General features: G+C 38.6%; 1 protein-coding gene across 1 annotated transcript; it reads right to left on the reverse strand.

Annotated features, from left to right (window-relative positions):
• Window positions 1-4,346: 4,346 nt before the first annotated feature.
• Window positions 4,347-15,260, reverse strand: RAB21 (RAB21, member RAS oncogene family). The gene is made up of 7 exons (XM_048302306.1): window positions 14,882-15,260; window positions 10,016-10,075; window positions 9,724-9,831; window positions 8,048-8,111; window positions 7,213-7,267; window positions 6,696-6,784; window positions 4,347-5,821 (listed from the first exon to the last, which is right to left on the reverse strand). The coding sequence occupies exons 1-7, from the start codon at window positions 15,026-15,028 to the stop codon at window positions 5,685-5,687; spliced, it is 660 nt and encodes a 219-aa protein (XP_048158263.1). The 5' UTR covers window positions 15,029-15,260; the 3' UTR covers window positions 4,347-5,684.
• Window positions 15,261-17,339: the final 2,079 nt, after the last annotated feature.

The following is a 17,339-nucleotide window of genomic DNA, read 5'->3' on the forward strand; positions in this document are numbered from 1 at the left end:
GTAAGACAGATAAGCTCAATGAGCTTATCTGATGAGAAAAATCCAGTAAGACAATCATTATAATGCCTGTATGATCAAATAGAACTGACAACACTTAAAGATTTAGGTATCACATGCTTTTCTTTTTCTACTAAAACAAGCCTGATTAGGCAATTTTAAGTTTCCTGTTCTGAAAAAGAAACTGCTTGTGCTCTTCCACTGCAAGCCCCAATTTGATGACTTTTCAGAATGGAGCGATGGTTAACTTGAAGAAGGGCCTGAAATTTAAGCTTCAACAGTTCAAAAACACAAGTTTGGATCTGTCACAGAATACCAACTACCTGCAACAGATGTGGAAGTAGTCCTTGCTCTCTCCAATCCTCTCAACTGAGATTTCTTACAAGTCACTTCCAATATCCAAGAATCAGGAGTCAGATACAGAGGTAGCAAGGACTCACCATTAAACTTTCAATATTCTCTCTTCACTGTTTTGGAGATGGGATATGGCTAATTGTTAGGGAAGACTGCTGTAAAACTGCTACTCATCATCCTTCCTTGTCATGCTTTCAAATTGAACATCTTTTGGGCAACCTGCAACAAAAAATCAAAACCCCTTGAAGGGATCAGTGAGACTAGATACACTGAAAAAAAAAATTATTTGTCAAGATGTAAGAAAAGATCCTCTTGAGGAAAAAAATGTTATCAAACTGAGAGGAACTGGGTATTACTGCTGTAGTGCCTACTACTGTCTAGAAGAGCTAGAGAAGCAAGGGGAGAATGTGCACTTCCTTTCTTGCACAGCACCCAAAGCTTCCTGTAGCAGTAATTTAGCAACAAGGATCAATGCAGCCGAGAAGGAAGAGAAAGAGAATCCCTCTTTTCACAGTGACCCCGCAGCTGCATCAGGTCCATCTTACTTGCCTGAGTTCACAAAGCAGTGGAAATAGACTGAAAAAATAGTTGTTTTAATCTATCTTTCAGCATCCTGGTATTGAATAAACACAATCTAAGATCTAAACTGCCCAGTGGAATATGAACAAGTATGTTGTTCCTCCCAACAATCAAACTTTAGTTTACAGCTGTAGAACATGGCAATCAATTTAAGGCTTTAGCCAAGTTAAGCAAACCTAAGTGTTAAAAAAAATTAAGACTAGAGAGATCCTCTTGAAATAAGTTTTCATTTTGGAAGTAGAGCAATTTATCATTTTAACCATATTACAATAAAAATTTCTGAGCCATACTATTTTCTGTTATCTTGGACAGAGTAATACTTTGTCATAATGGTGACATTTTCATAGACTCTCACTTTTCAAGCCATCTCAAGACATGAAACATTCCAGATTCTCCACAACTCTCAAAATCATCTCAATTTCATTCTGCTCAACAGAGGGGCGAATGACAGCTCCAAAAAAAAAAATGCAGGAGCAAAGAGTATATATTGTTATTTGATAGAAAAAGCCAAAATTTATTAGACAGCTATATCATTGATATGTACAGGCTTGCCTACATGGAAAGAAAATCCTGATGTTGAGCAGAGTCCTCCAAAGAGTAGCAGGAGCAACTGCCCAGCACAATTAAGAGCTAGTTTTGGGACCTTGATGAGTTTGCACAGCAAGGAGTGCCAAGGATCTTGGTCATTGTCTGCAACTCCTTGACACAACTGCAGTAAAAGTTATCCTCATAGTATGATCTACTCCCTGACTTCTCAAGAAAAAAGATCCTAGGATTTGATGCAGACTAAGATTAACAAAGTCAGTGAAATGTAAATAGTTAATAAATTAGCATATTCTAATAAAAAGTTTTAAGTAGGTTAGTATTGTGCCTGAAAGCCTGCTCAAAGTTAGTTGCATTCTCTTTAATGAAGCAAAAATGGTATTTCACAGAAGAACAACCCAAGAAGTGATCTTAGAAGTCCTGAATAAGGTATTGCTATTGCTGAGATTCACTAACAACTCAAAGGAAAGGTTAACTCAGCACCTCACTCAGCAGCCTAATACCAGCACCCTCAGTTTTTCCAACATTCCTTTTTTTTCCTACTTCTCCTTTTCATTCCACTAAAAGCAGAAAAATGAGACATGGCTGGCTCCAACTCTTATTCTTATGTTCATATCACTTAACTGCTTTCAGCTTATGGAGATTCCTGACCAGCATTTAAACTCTTTTTTTCCTGACAGCATCCAACATTTTTGGATAACTCCATTTGAGATCTAACCACTTTCCATGACTTCATGCCTTTCTGCAAAGCTTTTTTCAGCTGGTTTGGAAACTAAAGTAGAAATTTAATTACTAAGTTGTTTAAGAACTGTAGGCAATTTTCAACATGGTAGGATACAAAAATACCTGTCCACAATGTGTGAACACTGAAGAAAGCATGTAATATAATCAAGGTAATACACTTGACTGCTTCAAGAGACCATCCCATACAGTTCATCTGGGCATTGGATACCCCCATTTTGGAATCACATGCAAGATCACTGCTAACCAGATGAAGCCATCTCTCCCAATCTTTGCAGCTAGTTAGACTCATCTCCAAGTACTACACATCTGGATTTGCATGTCCTTGTCTGAATCAGTCTATCCCATCTTTTATAGCTTCTGAAGTAAAGTCTAAGTGCAGTATACAGTGTCCATAAATAACTCCTAGCAGAGAGATACACTGTTGCATTAAAACAGTTGGACTTTGGCTTGTTGGATTTTATTTCAGCAAGTGATGAAGTTTCATAGGTAGCTCATGCATTCATAGTAGCAGCATCAAGACTGTGAGCAAACACTTAAAAGTTGTTTTAGAAAGGTATTGTAGCAAGTTAGACCATTTTATTTTACTATGTATGTAAGTAATCTTTGTCAAGACATACCCTGAGGAAGTGTGCTCAATGTTGAGTTACACACGCTGTAGCGGGTGTCTTCCTAATTGTATCTGCCCCACAACAGAGGTACTTTCTAAAGGCAGCCAGCCTTCTTTTTCACTTCTCAGAAGAATGAAAAATAGCTTACTTGTTTACGGCCACAGAAGTCAGCAACAAGAAAATAGTTCTTCAGATGTAGAAACCAGGCAATCAAGACCAAATGCAAGATTCAAGACCCTTGAAAAGCAAGCCACATACTAGTAAAACCAGGTTACTTGAGTAAGATCCTGCTCAAAAATAGAAAACCAAGCTATTTGTACTTTTCTGTGTATCAAGTGTAAAGAACATTCTCAGTATCTTTGACAGAGATGCTTTTTCCTGGAACTGTTGTATTTTGTCTGCTAACAATGAATAGCCAAAGTCTTATGTTAATCAGTCTAAACAATTCATCTTTTCACCTCTGTCTGGTCTTCAACCAGCTTCCCTGACTTCACGAAGCTATACTTTTGTCCAGTTACATAATGATACCCTGCAAACCATAGGTTTTAAGTTTCATAAATAAAGTCCAACCAAACCACAGCTTAGACAGGAAGGTTTCCAGTGAGTATTTTTTATGTTGTAGTTTAAGAAAAGTAACTTGAGAATTTATTTTAAAAAAATATTTTGCTAATAGCAACCAGAACCTTTTTAGTATTACAAAATTGTAGACTTCTTTATCCCCACCTAAGTTTTCAGTAGTAACAGTTTTAATTCTTTAAGAAACTTAAGAGCTAGTATCAACATGCCTTTGTTAGTTTTGTAATTGTCAGAAGTCACATGCAATGCCCCTACCACAGAACACACTAAAAACTCTTTAGCTGCATGCAGAAAGATACATTCTACCCAAGTCTAATTGAAGTTGGGCTGTTTGGGGTTTTATTTGCAGAGATGGAAAAAATTAAATTTGAATCAAAAAACCTGAAACTCCTATTCTGAGGAGATTCCATTCTTGAACATCAAGACTTGCCAATTTCACTTTTCATATCAATATTGTATCACTTATAAGGCTGGTTGTCAGATACCAGTGTTAGATCAAACTGACCTGGTTTTCAACTTTGTGGAGCTCACTGTTGTTAGATATGTGAAAGTTAACAGTGTTGCTACATGTAGACACATAATCACAGATTTTAGATTCACTCCAAAGCTCTGCACAGCCAAGAAACTTTATCTTCACTAGCACGAACAGACCACCTTTCTCCATCATGCATACAAACACGTCAGAAGAGCACAGCAATGGTAGTCTAAGAAAAAGTATCTACACCACAGTTAAGGCAAAAAGGGAGAAAATGCACCAGGACCAGTCTGTATCAAAGCCATCTATAAGTTCAGAGAAAATAAAAATCAGATTGAAGACAGCACACTTCTTACACAGACTTATTCATTACTACTACTTTTTTTTGTGTATCAGAACATACCCACACCATTCAGTGCATTCATATGCAATACTAGATCTACCTTTCAGAAAAAGGAAGGCCAAGGATATTCTACTTTGTCATAGACATCACCTTTACTGTTTTTCCAAGCATGACAACTTAAGTAAAAAAAGTCAGAGCACAAAACATTTTGAAGTTTCAGCTACCACCATTTGTGTTCTTTTGTGATAGAAGTTTATACATTTTTTCTGAAAACCCTCCTCCTGAAACTTAAGTGGACTTTTTCCAAAATGCTTTACAGGAGAAAGAGCAAGTTAGGCGTAAGTTCAGCTCTGCCTAGAATTCCCAAAGTTACAGCTACATCTGGCAAGTTTCACATCTTCAATTTAATCACTCCAAATTAGAAGCATTTAGTTAATGCCAATTAATTGTTCACTCAAGCCCTGCAGGGGAAAAAAATATGCTCATGAATAGTTTATAATGCTGTCTTTGGAAAGAAATGTATTAAAGCAGCTAAAGAGTTTCCCATGCATCTGGTTTACTGGCTACCAGACAGATGAGGGCTAAAGTCACTTTGACTTTCTGGGGATCTTTTGAGAGGACAAGTATGTGCATGCACCAACTGTTTTAGCTGGGAGTCAAACACCTCAATGTTAAACAGCAGCCTACAGAAGCATTCTCCTACAGTAAGGGGTTACTCTTACTGCTGCTTGCTAGAAATGGATTAAAGAATTGCTGTAGCTATGGATGTACCCAAAACAAAGCTGTTTTCAGGTAGGGGAATAGAATGAGCAATTTAACAGTGCACATGAAAAGCTTGCATCTTTCACTGACTTATTCACTTCACAATCACTGACAAGACTGATGTACATATTTCTGCACCTGCAACTGTAAAAGCAGATAAAATATTTAATATGTCATTTACAATGTATTTTATCAGCTTGGCATACAGATGAACAGACTATATCAAAGTAGTTGAGTTATAGGCTTGTGGAGGCCCTGCAAAAATATTACTTCAGCTATCTGCTAATTTAAAAAAAAAAAAAAATCAATTTGCATTTTAGAAGTGATACAATTCCATCTACCACAAAATACAAAGAGCTGCAAAAACGTATACCATTCCAACAACAATGTATATAAGTTATTAAATAATGATCTGATTTAAAAGAATATAAATGAAGCCTTTAAGTAGGTCTTTTCTACATGCATATTATTCCTCATTAAAGAAAAATATGTAAAAAGGCCATTGGTAATTGCTTTGTTAACCACTGTAGAAAACGCCAATTCTCTGGTCACAGACGCCACTAGTTTAGCACTTAAGGTCTCTGCAGTGTTACATGTGATTATTTTTAAATACTGTTAATTCTATTACTCCATTGGTAAAGAATGTGTGACTTGGAATATGGCAGTCTTCATATTGAGAAGGCAGTGATGCACAGTTTTATAATTATCCAGAACAGCACCCTCCGCTGCTCTGTACTTGTGGCTCATCATCAATGATCTGTACACCTCGCCTTGCTGTTCCTGACTGACTGGAGCCATTGCCTCTTGCTCTTTCATCCACTTGAGCAGTTTCTATCATTCCTGTAAAGAAAGAACTGTATTAGATGACATTCCACTGCATTTTTACAGAAGACTCTGCTATCTTAATCTATCTGAACAATATGCACAAAGTTCAGCAGGAGTGGTTGGTTCCCCTATTTGTTATGCAGAACTAAGTATTCAGGTATCACATGGCATAGCTGCAAGAACATATTAAATCTTTTTTCTAAAGCACCCAACATCCAGCTGCTCCTGGTAACTAAGGGAGACCTTAGAGATCCTCAGGAGTCCTGGAGTTAGCAACTTCAAAAGCTAGATTTACCCAACCAATCAACCAAGAAACTCCACCCTCCCAAAAAATCCCCCCAAAAAACCCCCAACCAACTACCTCCTCAGAAATGCAGGAGACCTTTTCCTTAAATTCTTTTATCACAGAAACACAACTAACAGGATGACTTGCTTGTGTTGCATTTTCATCCCACATACCATGATCTTTAAAATTTGTTTAGATTTCTGTATAAAATTTGCATCCTTACCGCTTTGAGTTTATGATTTGTAATTGACATCATTTGAGAAGATTTTTGAAAGATGTTGAAACAGAGGGTTTGAAGCAAGCAGTGGTGAGAACAGTAATATGATGCTTGATTTGGGCTACTAATTTATGATAAGTGGAACAGCAGTCAGTGCTCCAACAAATGACCAAGACATTTTTGGAGTACAGCATGGATTTGCAATATTGTAAGCATCCATACATCAAGCTTCCAGAGCTGTTACAGTACACATGTGGCTCGAAGTAGACTGAAATGAAGTCAGTTTTAAGTAGTAATTTACACTAAAGCTTTTCTATATGGCATTAACAGCATTTCTGAAGCATTTTATGCATGAGCTCCTTACCAACAAACTAGTTAATACTTACTTTTGCAAAGGTCAAGAAACAGTTCTTCAATTCCTTTGTTCTGTTTAGCTGACGTATGATAATGTTTTGCTCCAACAGATTCAGCATACCTGTAGAAATGCAGATATGGAGCTTCATTGTAGTAAAGGGCTCATTCTTTCTAAGCCACTTTACGTGAAGGAATAAGATGATCACAAGAGGTTTTATTCTGACTTCAGAGCTAATCTACACATGCTTATTTAATACAAAAAAAGGAGTTTTGTGTTTAAAACTGCCAGGACTAATGCAACACACTAGATGAAATTAAGAAAATTTCATGTCTAGAAATGGACTTAAACTGTAAATGTTGACTTTAATCACATACAACTCTCAAGCTACAGTTTGGTCAGCCAGGACACCCTGTGACTCAGATACTAACAGAACACTCAACAACTGGCAGGCATAAGCATAGCTGGCTGCTGTGTTAACAGCATCACGAGTTTATTACTCCAGCATAATTCTGCAATGACTGCTTCGATCAGTAATAGGTGTGACTTACGTTTCTGCTTCTTGCACTGAAACATGTCTCTCTTTTTCCAAGTCTATTTTGTTACCTGTTGGAAACAAGTTAATCTTTTAAGTTTTTGCACTCCAAAATTACCCAAAAAGAAAGCAGACATGTAACCGTGGTACTCCATTTTCTCAAGCTGTCCCAGTAAAGACCAGCTCTTACACAGGTCTCAATTTGAAGGACAATATGATTTGAGAATCTCCTTTCACACAAGCATTTACAGGCAATGAAGATTAAGTGTTACTTCTGTAGAGAGATCAGGACAGCTAAACGCCTCCATATAAGGCACCTGATTCAGGCTTTTGCTTTTCTTTTGCAATTTATTAGCACCCTCCCTGTGCTGCAGAGGTACTTTTTGTAGAATGTCCACATATCTAACCTCATAAAAGTGTTTTAATAATTAGATCTGATTTAAACCTAAACCCAGAATTTCTGTTGCTTTCAATTTGCGTTGAAATATCCAAGCTTTAATCCAACCTGCAAGCACTTAATTATGAAAACAGACAAGCACCTAGTCTATGCCACTTTGAAGCCACGAGTTTGAGTACTTGAAAGAAGGATAATATACATTTTTTTGTTAAACTACAGCCTGCAGGTGTCTGTACCACACACTTCTAATAGTGCATAATTAAACAAATTATTTTTTCAATCAAACTCTCATGTTCCTCAATGTCATCTACTGAAACATCTAGCTCCAGTTTAATTTTAAGTATCTAATATAAAATCTTACCCCTTCACATGTACAAGCTGTCAAAGCAACATTTGGGAGATGTTATTAATCAAAAGAGATGCTTCCAATTCAGTCATGTTGAAAAAGACTTACCTACTATACATAAACAGATTTCATTTCCCAACATTTTTCTTAATTCCTTAACCCAGTTTTTTACCTGCAAAAAGAACAGATGTGAGTTTGTTTTCACTTGGTATATATTAACTTAGGCAATGCAGAACCATCCCACTTCCTTCACTAACCATCTACTCTAAACTTAAAGCAAAGATGTTTGGAGCAACTTAAATGGAAAAATATTCTTCAGATAGCTACACATAGCTCTTGTTTAGCAGGTTTTACTTTGCAGGTGAAATTAAGAGCAAATGACTTAGACAAAATGGTTTAATTACTCCAGAAATATAACTCACCACACTCAATATAACAAGTTCACTGCATGGGCCACTTTAGGTCAGACATGAGATCTTTTATCAACAGGCACTTACTGACAGATCACAAATGGTACTTAAAAGGTAGAGGCACCTGAACTGAGTTTTTCAGGTGAGATTATAACAGATATTTGTTTCCTGAAAGAACAGATGGGACAAGCATGTTGACTCAGCTCATGGTAAGGCACCTGTTATCAAATCTGTTGTCATGCTTTGGAAGTTGTATGATCACAACATGCTATTTTAAGGGAGTAATTGTGAAGAAAGGCAATCACTTCAAGAATCTAAAAAATAAGTTAGGCTACCTGATAAAATAGTACTTCTGCAAATCACCCTTCCCTCTTTTTTCTGCAGATTTACCCACCTGTGTTTTGGTATCATAGCATTTTACTAAATAGGGCTCAGCATGAAAAGGCACAAGTTGAAGTAGTATCCACAAGTCATCACCATTCTGCAGGTGGGGACAAGTGTTTAACTGCTAGCACAAGTTCTTTACTTGCCCTGCACCAGACTATTTAAACTAGTTAAGCTGTTGTGGAACTGTACCCTTACACTATTTCTATTGCTCCTAACCCAAGCCTTGCCCATACAACCACAATTTCTTACCTCTCTCTCCACATAAGTTCAACTGGTTTTGCTAAAAGCTAGTTAGAGATAAACTTGCTTAGAAAAGAGTGTCACCAGTTTTCAGCTGAAACATCCAATAGAGTGGTCACACAGATTGACACCGGTTGGAAAAAACTCACCTGATCAAACTGATCAGCTAATACAGCCACAAATAACTAGCCATCAAACTACGTTTTGATGAGGATTTGAAGAACTAATAACTTATCACAGAGAAGGTAATGTCTCCACTATCATGTATTGCAATTTCAAAGTTCTCAGATCTGAAAAAGATCATGTCACTTAATATCTTTTAGTAATTTGGTTTATATAGTAAAGATCAGTATGGCAAACCATGACAACAGTACAGGTTTATATTTACAGCCTGTCACAGGTAACTCACACAGCTACATCAGAGATTATTCTGAGTTGGAAGGGACCCACAAGGATCATGAAGTCCAACTCCTAAATGAATGGCTCATACAGGGATCAAACCAACAACTTTGGCATTATTAGCACCATGCTCTAACCAACTGAGCTAATTCTCTGGTGTTCTTTGAATAACCTGATAGCAGGGAAGTCAGTCATCAAAAGAATACTAATAAGGTGTATACTTCCATTACATGATCTACATTTGCAAATATAACATATACATTGCTGAAAACAGAAGACTTCTCTTTACATAGATCACAGATTATCTTTCAACCTGTTTACAGTTTAGACATAAAAGCTGTCCAGTACCTTTTGAAAAGAGTCTTCATCTGTTATATCATATACTAGAATAGCGCCATTAGAGTCCCTGTAGTAGATAGGCCCCAATGCATGAAATCTTTCTTGACCAGCTGTATCCTGCATTTAAAATACACTTGTTAGCATTTAAAACAAAGCAAACAGTACTTCAAGGAACTGCAAATACTTAGGAAATTTTACTTTATTAAGAAGGCTTACTATATCTCAAGTGTTAGGCACTAAGTATTTCTTTTTCAGAAAAATATTCTAATTAGATAACAGGAAAATAGGAATGTAAACATACCCATATTGCAAGGTTTACTCTTTTTCCACCAATATTTAGTTTCTTTGTAAGAAAAGATGCCTGGAAAGCAAAACAGATTAGAGTTAAGTTTTACACACCAAACACATAATTTGAGTTCAGATTAATTTATTAATAAAGCATCAGAATCAATAAAAGACAAATTTCCAGATCGAAAGACACTGTAAGCAAGAAGGCTAAGTCAATACTAAGCCAGTTAGTCATTTCACTACAGTTTGCCAGCAGTCTATTCTAAATAAATTTGGGTTAAGCCAATAATTTACTACATCTTTCTGCTGTTGTTTTGAATTATTTGGGAAGGATAAGTTGTGTTGAAAGAGTCTGAATTCACTGATAAGTCTAAGCTGAACTCAAAGCATTTCACAAGAGTACGTGAAGTTTGGGTAAGAACTAACCTAACAGGATTTTTAATCTGCAGGAATTAGGCAAATTGTTCACTATTAGTAAGCTACTAGAACCACAAACAACTGTTTTAATTTATCACTAAATATCTTGGAACATTAGTATTTCACAAGTTTCCTTGTATGTAACTTTTCCCTTTTTTTGCTGAAGTGAGCCCACAACTCACCCTCATCTGTTTTTTTCTGTGGTTTTGTTTGTTTGAGCTGAAAAGCCTGAGAATAAGCATACAAACTGCTTTAGAATTCCACTACTTCTGGAAATGTTTTACAGGACCAGAGCACACTGGAAGGTTAAACTAATTTCAGTAACTCGGGTAGGTCTGGTTTTCTCCAAGCTTGCAAGATTCACGTTTTCAAACCACCTTTGTTACCAAGTCTGTAATTTGACAGCTACAAAGGGAATATAATTTAATACAAGTTTAATGGACCAGAACAGGGTCTCAAGGTGTTGATACATTAAGAACCTGCTCCCCCCATTCTAAAGACTAGCAGTAACATGTTAATATCAAACAATTCAGTTACCAAGGGCTAACTTTTGTCTTCTGCCTTAAATTATAGTCAGTTTTCCTTCCAGTTTTACCTCATTTTGCATTTGGGTTCAAACAAGTACTGAGTGGTATTTTATGATACATTCACCACAGATTATTTTAGGCTGGATTGTAGCAGCTCAAGAGGGGCTCTCTGTACGAGCACTGACCAGCCACAGAACCAACAATCAAATGTGTGGAAAGTGCCATGGGCGAGATGAGCTGCTTGAACCAGCTTGCTGCTTAACTATACAAGCACCAGTACACACACAGAATACCACAATAGTTCAGTGTACACCAGCTTAAACTGCTGTCAAAGTGCCTTTCTGGAGTGCTCCCTGTATTACAGTTAAAGTCATCCAACATTCAGTTGCTAGAGCAGTTCCTGCTCTTCAGCTACCTCCCTAACATCGACTCTGGCATGTGATTGACCAAAGATAAGATTATGAAAAAAAACTTTCATCTTTAAGTCATACCTTCTCCCAAAGCTTTCCACAAAGCCTTAAGAACAGAGCAGACAGAGGGAGAGAGAGAGAGAAAAGACCAGAAGAAAAACACTCAGACACTTTCCAAGAGCAGATAGCAAAGAGCTAATCACTACAACCCTTGTGTTCAACATAACTAAAGCATTAACTACACTCCCCCCCTAGTCTACAGTGAGGGGATGTAAGTCAAAAGTCAGGAAAAACTTCCAGACAGCATGTTAAATGGATTTGACTCTCTAGCCCAACTGTAACAAACAGCTTGACAGAAGAGTAGTAAATCTTCAGCATCAGAAAACTTTTCATTCTTTAAAAACTCTACAGAAAGTAGTTGACGTCTTTCAAACAGCTGTCCCTAAGGATTAACTCATCAATAGTCTTCATAATTTGTTCTACTACACCACAATTTAAAAGCCAAAAGCTTAGAGGCAAGTACAGAAGTTTTAATTCACCAACACCCAGGCCACGTGGAGAGAAGCTATTGCTAGGCACAATGAACCAAGCTTACCTGACAATACTTTATTGACCTGCTGTACTACAGTACTCAATATTCTACTGAGAAAATCTCAAAACAAAAGCTCTTCTGAGCAACATTTGCTATAAATATATATCTATATATATATATATACCCAATTAAAAAACCCAATAGTTTGACAGTAGGTTTATTATTGGAGTAATTCCAGCACAGTTCACTTGATATCAATTTATAGCTTATAATTATTGTATCAAGATGAGAGCACTGACTTCAATGTTTCAAACGATGGGAACCAATTCGAACTGTCCTGCCAGGTCTGACAACAGGTTATGAATTATATTAATTGTATGCAAAAACCCCTACTTTTCCCGCCTCAGCTTTTTCACAATATTGTAACTAGATGTTTCCTTGTGTGAATCAGTAACTACCTTAACTTCAACCTGCAGGTCCATCAATATCTTACGTATATTATGTGATAGTAACACAATTACAGCAATACATCCCAGCAGCCTCCAAAATCAGAGGAGGCTCCCGTGCACTCTAGTTAGCATTGAGAGAAGGGGGGTGTGGAGAGAGGAGAAACTGCTGCCTTTTAGTCGAAGTCTTCTGTTACTAGCACAAAAGAAACTTTGCTATTTGCATATACAAAATATAACTTCAGAGTAGAATAACATCACTAGATGTAGTTTCCAGAAGGCTACAGTCTCACTACCCTTTTTGTTGCAAACATATTGGAATAAAGCACTATGCCATACTTTCTTTTTTCAATTTAGATAATATTGTGGATGGAGAGCCTCTTGTCTAAGTATCTAGTGATCTTTTCATATGATTCATCATTGTCACTCCTTTGCTGGACCAGGAGCAAAGTATTTATCTAATTTCGGCTTTATTGAAACAAAAAGGAATTTGGTGCAATACTTTGAACCGTTGCCATGAAACAAAGTGACCTCATCAGATTAAGCCTTTTATCTAAAAAAAAAAAAAAAAAACAAAGGATGCTTTGCAAACGTTACTTTGTATTGCTTAATCAGATAACTTAAAAATAAGATGAAGAAAAACTAGGGTATCTTCTAACTTAATAGTGGAAGAACTTCAATTTTGTTCTAGAACTGTAAAATGTGGGGAAATAAAAATAATAAAGATACTACTTAACAAGTGTACATGATGCACAGTAAGATTCAAGAGCAGTTGACATTGTATTTTACAATCAGTAAGATGCATATGTGGCCAAGGAGGCTCAGAACAGGAAAGCAAACAACTTGATAAACAATGTGCAGTCAGTTAAAAGACACAGATAGCAACCACAAACCTGGTTATGATGGAGAAACAAAATCTCAGTAGGAACTGCAGGGACGTGCTTCCACTCCTCTATACACCCCTCTCCAGACAGTCAAAACCAAAAGCTCTGGAGCCACACTATCTACAGACATTTTCCTACCAGCATTTTAGAGAATTTAAAGGTGTGGTTTATGATATTTGCAACCCAAGTCTGTATTGCAACCCACTTTTTGCTTATAATTTTAGGTTTTCCACTACAGATTTAAAGAACAAGAAAACCCAAACAACAAACATAAGCTTCATCATATTACAATCTACTTGGACCTACTCTTGCAACATGGGATATGAGAATTCAGCTACACATGATCATTTTGATGCACTTTAACTGATTGTTTGCTCAGTGCTACACTTCTGCTGCACCTCTGACACCTACAAGTTACCAGGCATCTTTGTGGCATACCAAGCATCAATTGCCTCTGTGGCACGGCAGCTACAACTAGCTTCCTGTAAATACCTTGCCTCGTAAACCTACCAGCAGATTAACCCAAAACCTGAGTACGAACACAGCATAACAATGTCTAAAACACATTCTTCTTACCTATTCACAGCAAAAAAGGCCCTACATTATCTGTTTATGAAACAGTCCCTGTATTATTTCTAGTGCATCTATAATGCTGCTTTGGTTTTAAGGGAAAGTTTTACTATTTATTACTTCTGAGATACACAACTCAAGAATTTTCCCCTAAATGCATGGGAATAGCACATAACTACCTTAAAGCTCTTTTTTTTTTTTTAAATCACCTGCTATTTCTTCCCTACTTCAGGCAACTGAAAATTAGTTCAAAACCCACTACTAGTGCACCAAGTCACAGAGTTTGTTTCTTTATTTAAAAAAAAAAATTGAGTGGTGTAAACTGAATCCACACCTCCACCTATGCAAGCTGACATCCTGAAAGACTTAACACACCTTAACACAAACTTCAAAACATGTTTTCTGAGACCACGTACAGTACAGTTTATTCTGTACCATCCATAACAAAACCCACTGTTTTCAAGCAGGCACTGTGTCACATTTCATCAGTGGGAATTCACTTTGTAGTTCTTTATAAATTGGCAGACAGTACTACTGAGAATCCAGCCAAAATTCAGGGAGCTGTCGTGACAAGCAGTTAAGCTTTAAGAATCTTTCCCGTTGTTAAATCATAAGCCATTTTGTGAAAGCTGTTCTCCTTAATCAGTAAGGTTTAGATAGTGCTAGTGTTAGGATTTGAGAACATGAGGAAGACTATGATTAACAGAAACGCAGCACATATGAAACACTTAGTCATCAGTCCACTAACAATGATTACAATAACAACGTTACTTTTGCATTATACTTTCCAAGATTTAAATGAAGACATTCATATACATAACTGGAAAAAACGGAGCAGTTAGTATGCAAAGTAGAAACGAGGCCTGAACATATCGAAGGCTTAGATATGAGGCGTGAAAAGAACGAGAAAATTGGCTTCCAGCGAACTCGGCAGGGGACAGCCACCATTAGCGAGCGGCGACGGTGACTCCGGCTGCCACTAAGCTGTAAACAAGGCACTGCCAGCAGTCCGAGGAGGCGCGCAAGGTGAGGAGAGAACAACAGCGGGACTCCCTACACCACCACCACCACCCCCCCCCGCCCCGGCCCGCACCTGCAGAGTGGTGATGTGCTTATCGTTGAACTTGTTCTCGCAGTAGCGCAGCACCAGAGAGGTTTTCCCCACGCAGCCCTCCCCGAGCAGCACCACCTTGAAGGAGAAGCTGCGGCCCCCGGCCGCCGCGCCGGACCCCGCCGCCATCCGCGCCCCGCCGCCGAGCCGCGCCTCACATCAACGGGCCGCACCGCGGCGTCGCCGCCGCCCACCGGAATGGGAGCCCGCGGGTGAGCGGGAGGGGGGCTGGCGGGGATGGGGAGGCACCGGCAAGGCCGCGGAGACGGAGGCGGAAGAGGAACACGGCAACCAAACCTGCCCCGCAGCCACGGCCCCACAGCCCCTAATGGCGGCTTCTTCCTCCTACGTCACGCGCCGCCCGGTCACGCGCAGCCCCCGCCGCCAATGGGAGGGGGGGACGCGGCGGCGGCGGGAGGCCCCGCCCCCTGGCGGCTGCTGGGCGGGGCCTGCTGGGGCGGGGCCTGCGGAGGGGGCGGGGATGCCGCGGGAGGCCCGCGCTCCCGGAAGGATTTGCCTGTGAGGCCGGCGTTCCGGCTTCCCAGTGCAACTCGCCTACCTACCTACCGAGCGTTTCCCCGGGGAAACCGAGAGCCCCTAACAAACGTCATAAACATCACAGGCACGGATTTTGTGCGATTTTCGTTCTGTGAACTAAGCTACACTAGTGTCTAAATGTTAGCAAAATAAAAGTCTGTAATAAAGTAGTTTAAAATAGGGACGTGGGAGCAGGTGAGGAAAAAGGCACAAGAAAAACGTTCTGTCGAGTTCCTTGATTGCAGGGGTCCAGTAGTTTCATACACAAGAACTGGATAACTGCCTTGTAAAACTGGGTATCACTCCTTATTTAAAAGTAATCCTCACAAACCGATCCAAACGACTGCAGTACAACCTCTCTCTAGTGATCATTTAGTGGTAAGAAAAATAATGCTTATGAAAAGGCTTCATAGCGCAATTTCCTTTTTCTCTATCAGACAGTATTAATGCACTGTTGTATGAGAAAGAATAGAGGAAAGAACAGAGAATGCCTCCCGGAGAACAAAGATTGGGTTTCCTGAAGTAAGAAGCCCTGTCACTGAACAGTATTACATTTACATGCAGAATGAATAGTTTTTATTTCCTCCAGAGGTAAATAAAGTGAACCTTTTGAGTAAATAGAGGAAGTGGGACAAGGGAAAAAGATCAATGCAGACGCAATCATCAGGTGTATCTTTTCTTTAAATCAATTTCCAGTTTTATTAGCACATAAGTGCTTTCAGCAAGTTGCTATAAAAATACTGTCTTGCTGGAAAGCAATGCTGGCTTCTGTCAGTCATGCCTTCTGTGGACAGGCAATAAAACTGACTGGCATGTTAGTTATTCTTTCAGGCTGAATAGAAGAAGGAGGAAACATGGAGTTCGGATTAAGGTTGCCAGAGAAAATGGAAGTCAGTGCTCATGAGCACAAGCTTCTTGCAGGGCCCAGCAGGTTGAGGCTTTCCTGGGTAACTGCTGGCAAATGCATCTGCTGCGACACAGGGCTATGTTTTCAAAAACCTTCCTGTTCTTAGGAAAAAAAAAAAAAAAAAAAAAAAAAAAACAGCTTTTTACTGTTTTCAACAAAAATAGGTTCCATGTACATTCTTTATAAATACATGGGACTGTATTGAAGAATACACCAGATTTGTACTTTTCAGTTCTTCTTTGCATGGAAATGTTCCATATGCTGATACATCTGATTTATTAAAAGGGTACTTTCTGCATGGGTGATTTTTCATCAATCCTAAGTGTATTACTACACTGTAGTGGAAATAGAGGCTACCTTCCAGTGAGAAAAGAGAGCTGAAGCTTTGGAAAGGGCTGCACATGAGATGCCCAGTATGAAGTCCATGTGCTGAGTGCACCTGACAGCACAACTGTGAGCGCTGTTTTTCTAACAGAGGGCACACCAAAGCAGGACACCAACTGAAGCTCAGTTCTGGTTGGCTATTTCTCAAAGAATCCTCTGCCGTGGTGAAGAGTCAAACGATGCATTTCCCACTGACAGTAGACTGCTGCAAGTAACTACAGTATTCCATCATTTCTGTTCTCCTCTCTGGTATGGAACCTGTGATGACTGATTTTGTTGTATGAGAAGTCCTTTACTTTCCAAAACTTCGGTCAAAGGCTGATCTGTCTGAAAACAGAAAATTCTGTCAGTGCTACCTGAAGTGTAAGGTTTCACTGTAATCTCACATACAACTTTGTAAAATCTGTAGGTTTAACTATCTGACTGTTACCAAGTTATTTTAATTGTGTTAATTTAATTTGGGAAGTGTTTATTTTGTTTCAGAGAATTTGAGATGAGAATAGCTCTTTTTCCTTCAATTTATTTTGCTTCCCCTTTTTACACAGCTCCCTAAAAACAGTTGTACAGACCTTCTGTGTCATCTATGTTGCTGATTACATCTGCATGAGAAAT

Source organism: Corvus hawaiiensis, chromosome 4 (genome assembly GCF_020740725.1).
Source record: "Corvus hawaiiensis isolate bCorHaw1 chromosome 4, bCorHaw1.pri.cur, whole genome shotgun sequence".
NCBI classification, from domain to species: domain Eukaryota; kingdom Metazoa; phylum Chordata; class Aves; order Passeriformes; family Corvidae; genus Corvus; species Corvus hawaiiensis.

Coding starts and splice junctions, on each gene's coding strand:
- RAB21 (XM_048302306.1), bottom strand. CDS start 15,028: ATGGCGGCGGGGTCCGGCGCGGCGGCCGGGGGCCGCAGCTTCTCCTTC. Junction 8,112..9,723: donor ATGAAGACTCTTTTCAAAAG/GTACTGGACAGC, acceptor TTCTTTTTGCAG/GTAAAAAACTGGGTTAAGGA. Junction 6,785..7,212: donor TCAGTGCAAGAAGCAGAAAC/GTAAGTCACACC, acceptor GCATTTCTACAG/GTATGCTGAATCTGTTGGAG.